The sequence below is a fragment of the Rhipicephalus microplus genome, chromosome 4 (assembly GCF_043290135.1).
Source record: "Rhipicephalus microplus isolate Deutch F79 chromosome 4, USDA_Rmic, whole genome shotgun sequence".
NCBI lineage: Eukaryota > Metazoa > Arthropoda > Arachnida > Ixodida > Ixodidae > Rhipicephalus > Rhipicephalus microplus.
Window position 1 is genome coordinate 1,136,508 of NC_134703.1, and position 15,068 is coordinate 1,151,575.

The window sequence follows — 15,068 nt, forward strand, 5'->3', positions numbered from 1 at the left end:
AGTAATATTTATTGGTAATTAATTGCGGTGTTCGAGCTTGGACAGCCAATAATTTCTACAAGATAAACAAGAGAGGTCTGAAGACTGATTTGCAAGAAACGCTCGCAGCCATCATAACGGAGGTTCATTCACGAATCTGGTTATGCATAGACGAGCAGTAAACGAAAAAGTGCGATTTATTTGTTATTTTGGATTGCGGGTTCAAGAAGCGCTAACTAATCTGCTTTCGATCAATAAATTGTTTTTGTTTGACAGAAATATTTTTTATGAATAAAATGATGGGACGCGCAGGCCCCCGCTCGAACGTTGAAGTTATTGCTAGACATGTTTTTGACTTCTGACATCCACAGTTTCGCCGAGAAGAATATTTGAGTTCATAATTTGTATCACAAGGTATAGCGCATCCAGGACGGGACAGAGAAGAAGACACAGAACGCATACACGGCGCTATGTATGTGCTCCGCCGAGTATGTGTTCCGTGTCTTCTTCTCTGTCCCGTCCTAGATGCGCTATACCTCGAAAAACATCAATAACCAACAAGCCCGCCGTGCTACCTTTGTATCACAAAGCCTATGTGTTATTCTAGTCTTTATGCATCTTTAGTGGTATTTTGAATGAAGAACAGGTAATTGGACGTAGAGAAGCAAATGAAGATAAAAAAAACGATTCAGATTTCAAAAAAGAAAAGAAAAGCTGTCATAGTATACATAGCAACAGTTCATGCAATGATCGGTTTAGATAAACATGTCTCGTGGAGGAACATTAAAGAAAATTATATTACATAAGATTAGTGTTTGTATTATTTCTTAGCCCCAGATTTTGTTTGACAGTTAGAAATATCTTCTCAAATTCACGACCGCACTTTTCGGCATTGCAGGCACGAAGTCAAATAGCAAGAAGTTGCAGCACCTGCAGCACCTTCAACACGTGGACAACTGCAAGGTGCACATGGGGAACAACTTGTAGAAAGAAGACGTGCGGCGATGCTGCCAATGGCGAAACTTTCAGTGGCGAGCTTTGTTCTCTAACTAATGCGTCCAACTACGTGTGTTGGTCGCACCCCACAGTGCATTACAGTCGTGTACATCCGTGTGACTGGCGGCGAGACGACACAGAGCACGTGTCCGCACAGTCAAAGACACACAAGTCGTGCGTTTCAAGAACTGCAAGCGCTCGCGCTCTCCTCAAGACGCAGTTTTCCTCAGGCTTCACGCGGTGCAAGTTGGTGAACACAAAAATATTCGCTCTGTGGCCGTGGAAGTCGGCCGTGTTGCACGAGGTCCGGTACTTTGCAAGACATCGTGAATGTGTGTGTGTCCACCAAATGTCGGAATTCGGAAACAAGCCGTGCTCCCGTCTCTAGGTCCACTTACGACGTGTGTTCAAGTCGCCTATCAAACTGTTGAGACATGGAAAGATGAGAAAGAGAAGACGCACGCAGCCTGCAGATTGCTCGCCCGATATTACGCTTGCCGTACGGACATGGTAGCGTTGTTGAAACAGCTTTTGTGTATTGTCATTGCATCATTCTGTTTCTGAGCTGGTCTTCTTAAAAAAATTTTGAGTAACAAGGACATCAGAAATCATGGCTGGTAAATAAAGGTAGAAAAATCATTGCTTTCCACTGTGGAATGAATGACGTGCAACACATGACCAGCATGTAATAAAACGCATTTAAGTGGTTTTGTTCTTGCGTGAGAATGAGACTCATGTGCTTTCAAGGCTTAGTTGTGTCTTTTTTATTCAATCCAAGGTCATGTTCTGCATAGATGTTGAACGGGCTTAATGTCTGTGTTCTGGTAAAGTACATAAATGCGTGAATGTTTGTAAACTCGAGAGACTAGTAGGCAAAGCACTCAAAAAGACAGATCACTAATTTCAGATGCCGGTAGGTTTTTTACACCGTTCACTCAATAGTTGAAAAAGTTTTCTTTTATTTTATAAAGGTCTGCCTGCTATAAGTGTTTTCGTTTGTATCCATATGCTTAGGACATAACACATTGTACCTGGTAGATCACATGTGGTCATGTCGGATCTGCCACGTCATCAGAGGCGTTATGTGTGTTGCAATTTAATACAACAAATTGTTTGGTATGAAATTCTGGAATCATGCTTTCAGTCAAGTACTGATATTTTCGTGTTAACTGCCATGAAGTGCAGGACTTCCTCTCTTCTCGGCGTGTCTAGGGATCTTTCTGAATGTACGCTGTCATACAGTGCGTTTCCTGCATGCAATATATATATTGGTAAACCGAAAGGTTAAAAAAAAAACACTGAATGCCTGAAATTTCATTTTTTTTTTTTGCTTAGTTTCTGAGAACCCTGAATTGCGCTGCTGAGATGCCAGATTTCCTAAGCGTCGCTTTTCGCCGCACATCTATGCCTTGGATTAAGCTGAGCCTCCACGCTTTTCTTCCGACAAACTTATGTGAGCTGAAATAAGATGTTGGCTCGGTATTGTTTACTCCTGTTACAAGCGAAGTTTTGACGCTGTTGTGTGACACGCAAAGTTGAGAAGTGTGACTGCCATTGAGCGTCAGTGTTGAATTGCCCCCTCTGAGCGTTGGTTTGTTTGCGAAACCGCAAAAACACTTTGTTTTACTGTTTTTTTTGCGAACACTTCGCATTTATTTCATTGAAGTGTTTGCCACAGCCTTTAATAAAACCAGGTGGCATTCAAAATTGACTTCGTAATCAATCGCTTGATGACTGCAGACATGACTGATACCTAATGGCTTGCACAGTTGTGAAAACCTATTTCACACGTGATACGTGGATACACTGGTGTTGTGAGTGCATTTCAGAGCTGCCACATTTTCACCATCAAGTTGGGGCAATTTTCATTTAGCTTCTTGAAACATACATTCCATTGCAGGGCCTCCTTCTTGGGGGAAACAAAATGCGTTGGTGGGCTGGTTGGTGTGAATCCAAGCCAACTAGTTGGCTAGTTGGTGTGGATTGTTGGAGGCACTTCGTGAGCTTTAGCCTGGATACTGTTCCCAACTGTTGTTTTCGCCATAACTGTGTTAAAAAAAAAAAAGCTAGATATGTGTCACAAAGGAACGGCGTGTCGATACACCGAGTTGTTTGTGTCCGAGCTTGGGCTTATCTCAGACGAATTGCGCATGTATATAGAAAACACGCTGTTTCACGTTTTACTGAGCGATTGCGTCAAGCCTGCGTGAGAAGATTGAACTTTTATCTCGTAATGGGTGGTCTTGGGTGCCGCAGTGAAGCCTGTAATACAGTACACCTGATATGATGAGATTGTTGAAGGCTTTTCTCTGCAGTTCATTGCGAAACACCATGTCAGCAACGTTAATATCACTGCTCCTCGTCATTTGAGTTTTGGCAGACGCGAATTGTTGTTTTTGCCCTACTGAGTGTTTTGTATTTGGCAGGCGAAGAATGTGTGGCTGTAGCATACGTAGGAACACTTTGATAATCTTTGTTCGGCTATAAATAAAGAAAGTTAATGTATATTATCTGTTGCGTGTATCTTTTTGATATACGTGAACTCGATATCGCTGCATCCGAATTTCGACGAGCACGTGACCTTAGGGTTCATAATTTTTGGGGTTCCTAAACCTGTCTTAAAAAAAAAAACAGATGCCCTCGGACATTTTACCAAAAGATATTCACAAAAAAAAGGTGTTTTGAAATGTTTTGTGGCTGTGCAGACACCGATGGTGGCGTAGAATAACATGCTTCCGTGAATTTTGCTCACTCCCCACCAATCGTGTCCCGAGGGCTTTCTTATCTGTCAGCACGCGCTTTAAACGAATAATAAGCACTGTCATGCATTAATACACGGTGAAAATCACTCAAGCTCACCTCTTCGTAATCTTCGTTTTCGGCACCAGTTTGCCTGAGCACAGACGTAACTGTTACTTTACTCTGTGCAAGAGCAACAGAAAAAATAAGTTAGACAAAGAAGGACAACTGACTGCAAAAGAAGAAAAAAACAGGCAGCAGCCCCGGTAAGAATTCAGGAAGAAATATTGAGGTGGCGCTGCATTATTTTCTTGTGAGGAGGAGGAGGGTGCACAACATCAAAAGCCAAAAACTATACTCATCCCGAACTTTGCCCGTTCTGAACGGGGCAACAAAGCAATTTGTAGGACGCAACATGTTCACCAGAACAACAATATACACCGCAGCGAGTTTTGTAATCGCGCTTGCTCAATGGGGAATCAAGTTGCGAATGGATCGTGTGACATTTTGTAGTCATCAGCGTGAGCGTACAATTATTTATTTCGCAGGTTTTCTTTAACAGCTATGATGTTCTAGCATAACGTGATGTCTCTTTAGTAACCGAAAACTATCATCATCATCGCCTGTTCTAGTATACGTATATAACACAGTTTCGACTACAACTATCTTGTCAACGAAAATGAAGACTGCCAAATTTATACCAATATATAAAAATGCTGACAGGCTGAACATCCCAAACTACCGCCGCAAAATTTTCCCTCATTTTTCTAAAGGTCTCGAAAAAAATCATTTTAGCTCAAATGTCGCCTTTTTGTGAAAAGCACCACATTAGCACGAAAGCTCAGTACGGATTCCCCCCCCCCCCCACCCCCCACCCCCCCAAAAAAAACAAGTTCATGCAATTAGCATTTTTAGATCAGAAATATCGTATACTGACCAATATAAAAAGAAGATGTTGACAATAGGTACATTTGTCGATTACACTAAAGCGTTTGATCATATCAACCATAATATATTATACCAAATCTCTAGACCTATGGCGTCAGGGGCATCCTATTACAGTTCATTAGGTAATATTTACTTCAAAGAAGGCATTATGTACAAATTAATCATTTTAAATCATCAACTAGAAATATAAAAACGGATATTCCTCAAGGTAGTATCCTAAGTTTCCTGCTGTTTAATTTTTGTATAGAGGACACTGTCCTAATGTAAAATAATGTTGAGTATATCGTATATGCCTGCGACATGAGCGCGTTCATTAGAACTTCATGTTACACCACACTAATGAAGAACGCCAATGAGTTTCTCCGGAACATGTCAAAATATTCAACCAAAAACTACATGAAAATAGATTGCGATGAAACGAAAGCGTTAATTTTTCACGCCAATGAAACAATCATTCCAACCAATCTCAACTTGATGTTGAAACATAGAAATAGTTAATGGAAACATAGAACGGAAACAAACATAACGAAAACATAGAGAAATAGTTAATGAAATTAAAGTACTGAGAACATATTTATGCCACCACATTACACTGGGACCAACACGTGCACTTTGTTATGACAAAGCTTAGCCGTATCACAGGAATGCTTAAGGGCAATAGATATAGTCTACAAACATCTATAAAACTACTAATCTATCAACCTCTACTACTACTAATCTCTACTAATCTAACACCCATCAATTACGCGCTCCTCGTGTGAGGAACTACAACTGAATCCAACCCTATTAAAATACAGTAATTACAACAAAAAACAATACGTATAATAGCAAACGTAACATACTAACGTCCCCACTATCTTTTCTTCCTACAATCGTATCCTACTTCGTGTTTGCCACTAGAATATAAATTGAGAAAATAGCGGATTTAACGAAATAGCCTGTCTGCATAAAAACGCAGCTACCTATATTACCCGTTACAGTGAAGTGTGGTCTAACCGCAATCCTGAACAAATTATGGTATGCAAGTGTTAAACAGAAAATTACTCCGATTGCTAAATGCACTCAAAAATGCTGGTTTCATTACATCAAACATAATGCGACCTCAACTATTTTCACTTATTCAGTCATTATTCTAGTTTTTTTTTTGTTGTTTTTTTCTTTTGCTTGAAGTTACCACTGCCTTTGTGAAGAGTGTGCTTAAGCTTGCAATCAGTTTGCTTTGTCCGAAAGAGATGGCTTCCTCACGTGCGCCTATATTTATGTACTGGACATTATATTGTAATTTTTCTTGCTTATGTTTTTGTATTGTGCCATTGTTACTCATTGTCGGTGTAATCCTGAATGTTAACCCAAGTACGATAGTTGAGCTACCTCCGCAACCTGCTGCCACGGTAGAGAGTGGGGGTCAGAACTTTTCAAGCTGCCTGGAGCAGTTTTTTTTCTTAGCCTCTACTATTGTGGAACAATTTATACAAACAAGGTAAACAAAATAAACAAAGAAACACATTTGAGAAATCATCGATATATACCGAGATGCACAACTCGGCGTTGACACCGAAAGAACGTTCTGTTTGTAGCAATGTTTTTTTCTTTTTCTTTGTCAAGCTAATGTTTTCTGCAGCAGAGCAGGTTTCTTTCAGGTATTCTTCTAATCTACGTTGTACTCAATGACGAGACAGTTAAAAGTTTTCTCGTGTGTAAATTGCAACTACAGCAGACACAACACTACGTAAACAAACAGTCTCAAACTCACGCCACTCACTGGGCTGCACACATAATTCACGCTCCAAGAAACTGCACTGTTCCGTCTTCTTGCATTTGAGGGTATTTTATCTGAAACGTGACGATTATACGTCAAAGCGGTGAGTAAAGCATGGTCACATCAATGGCCGCGAACAACTTCGTGTGTTTCGTTGATTGTGCATGTGGCGAGAACCTTTTATGAATGAATGAATTACTGTTTAGACGCATGATTATTACTTGCAAACGTACCACGTCTTAGTTTCACCACATTTCTTTTTTTTTCGTTCAACTTTTCTTTTACAGTGCGATGAAAAGCGTGCGCAAGGGAAGTGCATTTCGCATGAATGCATGACCGTCCCCATTAGTTTGTTTGGTTATTTGTTTGTTTGTTGTTTGCTTGTTTAAAGATTCTTTCCTGATAAATAACTTTCGCTGTCCTGTCCCACGGTGTGTCTGTTAGACTACTTATGACCTGTTCTTTCTCGCCATCTTTCAGGTCGGCATAAGTTTTCACCAGATGGAGAAAGGTAAGTTGTATATTCTAATTCTTATCGATTATTTTTGCTTTTGGAATAGCACGTATGTTGATTCTGATGTCCACATAAAAAATGAGCAGACTGCGCCAGCTATGGAATTTAGAGCAACAGTTCTATCTTGAGGTACGAGACGTGACTTGTTCTTTTTTGTTCTTACCAAGATAGAAAATTATGCTTTGGGAACTGGAGAAGACTACAATTATCGTTATCGGCCGACCAACAGGTAGCGGTGCATCTGTTTCGAGAGTGCGGCAAAAGTCGAGAATGCAATGCGAAATCTCAATTTACGTTATATAAATGAATGAGCAAAATGAAGAAAGTCAAATTACGAGCTAGGGGATATTACTTCAAAAGCAGTATGCTGGCGAACTTAGAAGGACGCCAGAGTTCAAGAGACTTACGGGAGACAACTCTACCTCTCTGTGAGCAGATATGCTTGAGCAGGTTTTCACTTGTTTCGGGTCACGTCGTATCGGAATTTGCCCTGATATCATGGCGCAGATAGTCGTAACAAAGTACTTCGGAAGGAATATGTTAATAAATTGTTTAAGAAAAGAAGAATAAGCGACTATTTGGAGGAGTTGAACGATAAACGCTGTGCGAGACACTTGCTTGGCTCTCGACAACAATAATTGTGAATTACGTTCGCCGCTCCAGTCCTCTGGCTCGGATTCGCCAGATGACGATAGAGCTCGAAATCAGAGTGCGAAAGACAGCGAACCAACCGAATACGTCGGCGATCTCAGAGCAGCGCGCCTATGGTGTTACCATGCAGCCAGCTCTGGAAACAGGCGGGTGAACGTTCTTCAGCCGCTTTTACTAATGATGCTAATCAGTTCAGAGTGGACATCTCCGACATGTCTGAACGCAGCTATAGTCACTGTAACGCAGCGACAGCCTTCTGAGCTCAGCGCACAAATGTGGCGATCGACATCGTCCGAGCACTGTTCTTCAAGGCAAATCACGTGGCTGTGTGCGAGCTGCTGTGGTGACGGCATTGACGTTGCTTCCGCTTTCGCTAGTGGCCTCTATTTTGACATGATGCATTTATAGCTTCGTAGATGCGAACTCGCCACACACACGCTCCGCAACGCCACTAACAGCGCAGGTGCACGACGCATTACGCACCCGGCGATGTCCGCTTGCGAAATGCGTGCTCGCCCTATTGGCGCTGTTCACCTGGTCCACCTGCCGGCGGCTACGTAATTTGCCGGAATGTGTCATGTGATCCGTCTTCCCGGTCACATCGCGCCACGCTCCCACATCGAAGTCGAAGCGGCCGAGAGCGCTACGAGTCGGCGGCTGACGCTCTGAAAAAACCAACTGAGGGTAGTTCGGGCGCTCGTATTCTACCAATCGAAAGCGCCGCCAGTTTTCACAGTGCTCTAGAGCACTCGTGAACGCCCGAACGAATACGCCATAAGTAAATGCATGATGATGCAAGCGAGAACATCGCACTCGAAGTGCGAGCTTCTCCTTCAGGAAAACTCTCTATAGTAGCTAGAGTTTCGCAGTTTATCGTGCGTTCGCTTGCTTTTATTGTGAGTTCTACACAACGGTGTACTACATTTTAACGGAAATGTGTCGTCAATAAGTGATGAAATATTGACAAACTTTTCAATGTTCCCATCTGTAGGTGACGTAATATTAGGAGTAGCACAAATTCACCAATCCTTTACATATAGACATGCCTCTGTTTAGGTATATCGAGAGTTATCAAAGGTATGAAGCACCAATTATGGGTTCTTTATTAATCGACATAAAATGCTTCATATGATATAAACTAAACGAGTGAGAAACACCTCTTAGATATGACCGCATTCCGAGTAGCTGTACAGCTTTGCAACGTTGTCGGTATGACGCGTGCGAGTGTTCAAAGTGGCTGTTTCTCCGTGTTGGTGAGCGTCTATCGTGTGGTCATCTGTAGGCGATTTCATAGTATTCGAGCACGTCGGCTAGGTGCCTAAGTTTCTGAAATGCTGTGCTTGTCTTCGAGATCTTACTTCTGGTTTCTAAACTTTCGTATGAAATTCTCACAATTTATTCTAAAAAATGTTCGATCATACTATCTAATACGCTTCTGCAGGCATCGCAGTGGGCAAATGAGTGGGCGAGCGAGAGAGTGAGCTACTTAGGAAGCGAGTAATTGAATGCGTGTGTGAGCGACTCAGGAAGTGAGGGAGTTAGAGATTTTGTGAGCTTGCGTTCATGCGTGTGTTCAGTGTATACGAGCTGGATTCCTTCAGGAATTGAGCTGCATACATGGCGGGATTTTTAAAGGAAGCCGTGACGTCAACAAATAAATGGTGATCTTCGATAGTCGGTTGTAGTAATTACACGATTTTCCATCTGAGGCCGACATTTCATTTCCGAGTGCAGGGAAGTTTGAGCATATCCTGGAAATATGTTCCGTAGCATTTAGGTATGATAGGAATGTCTTTCCCTAAAAGTTCGCAAAACTTGCTGGTGTGCGAACTCTTGCGAGATAGAGCTGCGATTGCTTTGATGTGAAACTCGTAATTGCTTCCGCACACAACTTTCGCGAGAACCTGGAGGTCTTTAGCACAAGCAGCAAAAAAAAAAAAATTCTACTTTGACAATCCTAAACTTTTGATTTCTCCGAGTTTAAAGTTGAGTTGTGAGAAGAACAAAAATAAAATGTACTTTGCAGACAACTTTTTTTTTATAACTGACTGCACAGGATAACAAAGGAGACTAGTCACATAGGCGAAACAAAAATTTTCTTACTGCTATAGGAAAACTTATGTTTGGGGCATAATATCAAATATATAAGAATTCGGGCGGTGTCGTATGAGACTACAATTTGCAGCATGTTCTTTTCGATTTTTTTTATTAGTGCCCAACTTTTAGCACTTGGCCTATCCCGATCTTTTTTAATCAAACGAGTTGTGCTCAGTGGAAGAACGCACTGTTGCTCTTACAGCTTTCATTGCTTGAACCTTGTCAGAAGCGAGGAAAGAATTAAGTTCTGAGAAGATACGCTCTTGTTCCCTACTTTTTGTATTTTAATAGCAATTCTTTGAGTGGTGCTCTTAGTGCGCACCACTACCCTTTTTGAAAATTTATTTGCACTTCATGATTGTTCGAATGATAACGCAGTGACGTGGGCAGCACGAACTCTCAAGGTACTCCCCTGTCCAAGAAGCAGCCGGGAGGGGGAGGCAGTCACGTAGCCATCCCACCAGACGCCCTCTACACGCCAACATCGAAATCGAACGGCTCTTCGAAGGACTCAACGCAGTACGAAAATGGCAAGGTGTGTACAGTCTATGACTTTTGTATAATGTCTATAGGAAATATTATATTTAATTATTTATCAGAATCTTCATTACTTTGAACGCTCTATTTAACGCGGGTCTTTGGGCCGATTGGTCGATGAATCCATGGCTAAATTCACGGTCACCGATCGGGAACGTCTCCTCACTACGCAGTGCTGGAGAGAACGCTCGAAATAGTGTTACTATTTGCTACAATTAGTTATGTAACAAAATAAATATTTAATAATTAAACATTTAAACTAGCTGGGATGGCCCTCATGGACACTCCAGAAGGAAGCCCGTTGAGTAAGTGCAGAAAAAAGGCCGGTATCAACATATGTCAACGCCTTCCTTATATGTCGGATTTGCTGGGGCACTGACGCGGCAATCGCCCTTTAGTGTAAACACTTTTACAAAAAAAAAGCCCTATTCTGCATCAAAAATCTTTCTTTTCGTGTGTAAGCTGTCGCACTCTTCTTTCAACAAAATAATTGACTAGAAAAGCCAAGCCTATAGAAAGAAGCACGAAATTAAAACCAGCGTTCTGGTTTTATTTATTCTTACCATCGGCACAGAGCGGATCTCAAAATGGCCGACCTGAGCCCCCACCACGGGCGTCCGACGGGAGTATTGTGTATGCCAGCCTGGACCTTCCGGCTGCGCCCACCCAGAACGGCAACAGGCCAGCGCCGGAACGCACCGAGTACGCCGAGCTGCAGTTCCAGGCCAACGGAGCACAGCAGCCCACTTCAGAACACGCGTCCCTCTGAGCCGCCATTGGACGCAAAGTCCACCCAGTGCAGAGCGCATTCATAGACTGACCGACAGGATGACGTGTGACTGCTTCATACAGGGTGCTATGTGGGATAGACCACAGCCTCGTATGTTCGTCATTACCTGCTCTGGCACACTACAATGCACAAGAAAGCTGGTTCCACTGTGGCGGTATCTCATTTCAGTCATTTTGATACCTGTTGTTGCAGTCTGCTGGTGCAGCGCCGTGACCATCATTTACCATGCCTTCGGCCCTGTACGTGACCACGTGGGATAAAAAATAAGCCACGTGACTGTATAACTACGTTATCTGAAATTGCCTGTTATTGGCAGACAACCGTTGGACAGTAAGATCAACAGAATGACTATCTAGGTATGGTGAACGCCGACTAAGAAGACAGAGAGTTAATTATCATGAGCAAATAACTTGTAGCACGCAGAAATAGAGCAGAGCGTTTTTTTCTTTACTCGCGACAACATGTCGACTCGTCGAAAGTTAAAAGTTGATTCTGTTTTTTTTTTCTTTTTGAATGATGGTGATAGCATTACGTTCATTGATGCTACTGTCAGTACTGTGCGCTTTCAAGAAATTGTTGCACTTTTCTTGCAAATAATTGCGTTTCTTACTTTGTATGCAGCAAAAGCCTGTTTTTTTTTGTTTTCGGTCGAAACAGTAATATATACGGGACTAAATAAGTGTAAAGCAAAATTTACTTAATGCAATATTGTGTCATAAGGCTCATGCAAGCTAACCTTTGGTTATCTAGAAGGATTAGCTTTTTTTTTCTCCAGCAGGAATATTTTCACTGGTTAGTCGGTCAGCCTAGGGCTTGGTCATCTGTCATCGCATTGTCCTATATATTTGTAGTGCACTGCTAGAAGGATCGACAATGTTACTTTGACTCTGATTGCACTTACCTGCCGAATGAGGCGTCATTTTCAGGCATAGCGTCCCACTTTGCAAGTTGTTTTTGTAAAGTAATTGATTGTCGTTCTTCCGATGAGGTTGATCCTGCCTTGCGTGTTGCTCGTATTCCTTCAGAGGTCTCGAAGAAGAACAGCGGCGCCGTACAATTTGCGTCGGCTAGCGAGTCACCAGGAGATGGTGCACCAAGTTCGAGGACAAGCTTGCACTGCCTAGCTCACACCTGTGCAAAAGGAGACGACGACGCGTCCCCATTTGCGACGTGTTTTACGTTCGGAGCCATATGCTGTATGCTTACACCAGTGTGTCTTGTGAAAATTGGTGTTTTTCTGTGTTTGAGTGTGTGTTTGCATGTGTGCGTGTGCGCTGCGTTTAAAGGCCTCAGTGCCACCTCACGCAAAGTGCCTATGTTTGTACCGAGGAGATGTATTGGTACAAAGGGTTAGCCAACAATATAAGTGTAAATAGCAGCGGCCCTTTGCTATACTTTTGATGCACAAATCTCGTGCCGTCCGTTGAGATAGTTGGATACATCGTACAGGAAAGAAATGTATCTTTGAGAAGTTTAATTATTGTTGTTCTTATAAGGGTGCCTTTGTAGGCGAGTACTTTGTGAATCATCTTTTTTTTTTCAAGAAAAGTATTACTGGTATGAAGTATATGAAGTATAAAAATCAGTGTACCGCTCCTCTGACAATTGCATGAAAGAAATAAGCTCACTGCTTTTTAATAAAAAAAAAACGTGGTATGAAGTACAGCCCTTCCATAGCGAACTTGCTTGCCGTGTGACAACGTGACCAGCCCAGTCAGGTTTCTCCATTGCTTGCATGGACAGTTCTGAACAATCCTAAATAATATGCAACTACACATACCTAGTAAACGACCCCCAAACTCCGCCTCCCTCCTTGCCTTGCCCTAGAAACTTTCCGTTGCCTATTACTTCACAGCCCATGGTGGTCTGAAAATACAAAAGATTGAGAAGTTTTTTGTAAATCGTTTCCAATGTCTTTCGAATCTGAAGAAGAAAAAAAAACAGCACTCGGCTCTGTAACGAGCTTGCCATGCATCATGTAGCATGGTAATAATAAATCACAAGCGTGCTTTCCTGAAAATAGTAAGCGTCCCACATTATATTTGAAGAGACCATAAAAGAATAAGGACTCAACCTTCCCTGTTCTCAACATATATACAAAGTTCATAGCACATACACTGTAGTGAACAAGATATGTCATTAAATGAGTAGACGAGATGTTCTGCACACAGGGCTTTACAGTTTAAAAAGAGCTTTTCTAACATTGTTACTTAGCACGTTGTCATTTGTTATGTCGTCTGCATGTATATGCATGTGCGTGTATTCATGAGATGAATGACTAATACATTATAGAATAAGCTATTGTAGTCATCGGGGCTCAAAATATTCAGTCCATTTCGTTTTGAAATTGTTGGAAGCATTCTTACTTTTTATAGTACTTGCAACAGAATCTATGCATATTATGGTAATGCCAAATGCTCTACTGTGTCTTTACAAAGAAAGTCTTGAACATATTAGCACGCTTTCGTTCGGCTAAAGTATTTTCATGCTGGTGGGAAAATGCTGCCCTTGTATTAGTTTGTCACTTATCCATAAATTTTGCAAGAAATATACCTTAACGGCTGATTCAGTTACAACTTCCTGATCTTGTTCATAAAGTATTGATGCAGTTTTTTCAAATCAAAGCATTAACATTCTATTCACGTCTTCATTCCATCAGCAATACAGCACTTCCCTTTTTCATTTTTATTTCACTTGCTGATGTTGGTTGCTAAAGGTCCACGATAAGGATTTTTCAAAAACGCTTCATCTGCAGCGATTTCGTTATTCTGGAAAATATGGGTAAACAAACTTCTCTCGTGTGGTTTTCTCACATAGATTAGGACTGTCTATAGCATGGCTCAAGAACAATATCTCTACGCATCTGGTTATTTTCGCCTTAAACAACGTAACATTGAGGACACAATTTTTCTCATTGATAATGTCTTTAGAATAACGTTTTGGAAAATATGAGTCATATTGGTGCTTGAAAAAAGCGCAACATTTTTCACCAATCGTTATACGTTCAATGGCAATTATTTCAATAACTTTCCTTGATTGGCCTCATTTCTTTGAGTCTCGTAAATACTGCTGATAAACAAAGTGAATCAAAGCCAACACAGTCACCTCCGTTTAGCGGCATGACAAATTGTTACAACTGGCAGTAACGAAGTACAATATTTATCATTCCATTTTATGACGTGTTTGCATCTTTCTAACTTTGCAGCTTAGGTCTTGACTAGCAGTCAGTCAATTTTGCTAGTTTACACATAATCTTTCCAAGTTCAACACTCATGCTAAATCTTCACGCTGCTTAATGCAGGTGGTGCTACTTCAGTCATTTATAATCCTCATTGTTCGCATGAAAGTAACAATGCCATAGAGTTACTGCTATTTTTCCACTATGTTTTATTGCCGCATTGGTACTTCATATGTGTCATGTCATCAAACTTACCTGTCTTCATTTGCTACGTCATCAGTGAGAAAAAGCAGACTCCGCACAATGAATCGGACATGCTGTTCTTTACTTGAAAAAAAAAATCAGTGATGATATATCTCCTCGCTTTTTCTTTCACACCATGCGCAGAGTATTCCAGATGGCGTTTGTTTTGAAAGCAAATAACAATTGTGTGTTCAAGTGTGGTTTTGTATTTGCATATGCCTCGTTCTCTTATTTCTATTTCCTAAGAGAGCATCCCGTTTGCGGGTCAGTACTTCAATAAAGTTTGCACCTGTCCGTGTTTAGAGGGGTTCTGCAGGGAGACTGCAACAATTTATTTGTGTAGCTACAAGAATTGCTGTCTTCATGAAGCGTTCGAGATCTCTCGGCTGTAAGTTGTGCAAATAAAGTATATTTTTTTCTTGTATTTGGCGCACATTTTTCTAATGCTGCCTTTCTGCAAACTTTTGTTCACTTCATTACAACTATTAGCTTGATTGGGGTTTTTATATACCATTGAAATTGCAGTAAGCAATGTTACTTCAGTGAATTTAAATTTTGCTGCCGATTGGCTAATGGTTTCTCTCAACTTTCTAATTCCTGCATTTCGAGTCTCCGTGCCAAGCAGTATTTGTGGGCA

At 41.4% G+C, this 15,068-nt stretch overlaps 1 protein-coding gene across 3 annotated transcripts in view; it reads left to right on the forward strand.

The window, feature by feature from the left end:
- LOC119171892 (kin of IRRE-like protein 2) overlaps positions 1-14,855 on the forward strand; it is a 309,161-nt gene extending 294,306 nt beyond the window's left edge. For 2 of the 3 annotated variants that reach the window (XM_037422767.2, XM_075892093.1), the window contains 3 exons: positions 6,902-6,932; positions 10,062-10,218; positions 10,795-14,855. In XM_037422767.2, coding sequence (XP_037278664.2) covers positions 6,902-6,932; positions 10,062-10,218; positions 10,795-10,989 — 383 coding nt within the window. In that variant the 3' untranslated portion in view covers positions 10,990-14,855. Of the gene's footprint in view, positions 1-877; positions 3,481-6,901; positions 6,933-10,061; positions 10,219-10,794 lie in introns of those variants that run through there. The other variant, XM_037422764.2, reaches the window with a different exon arrangement.
- The last annotated feature ends 213 nt before the right edge of the window (positions 14,856-15,068 follow it).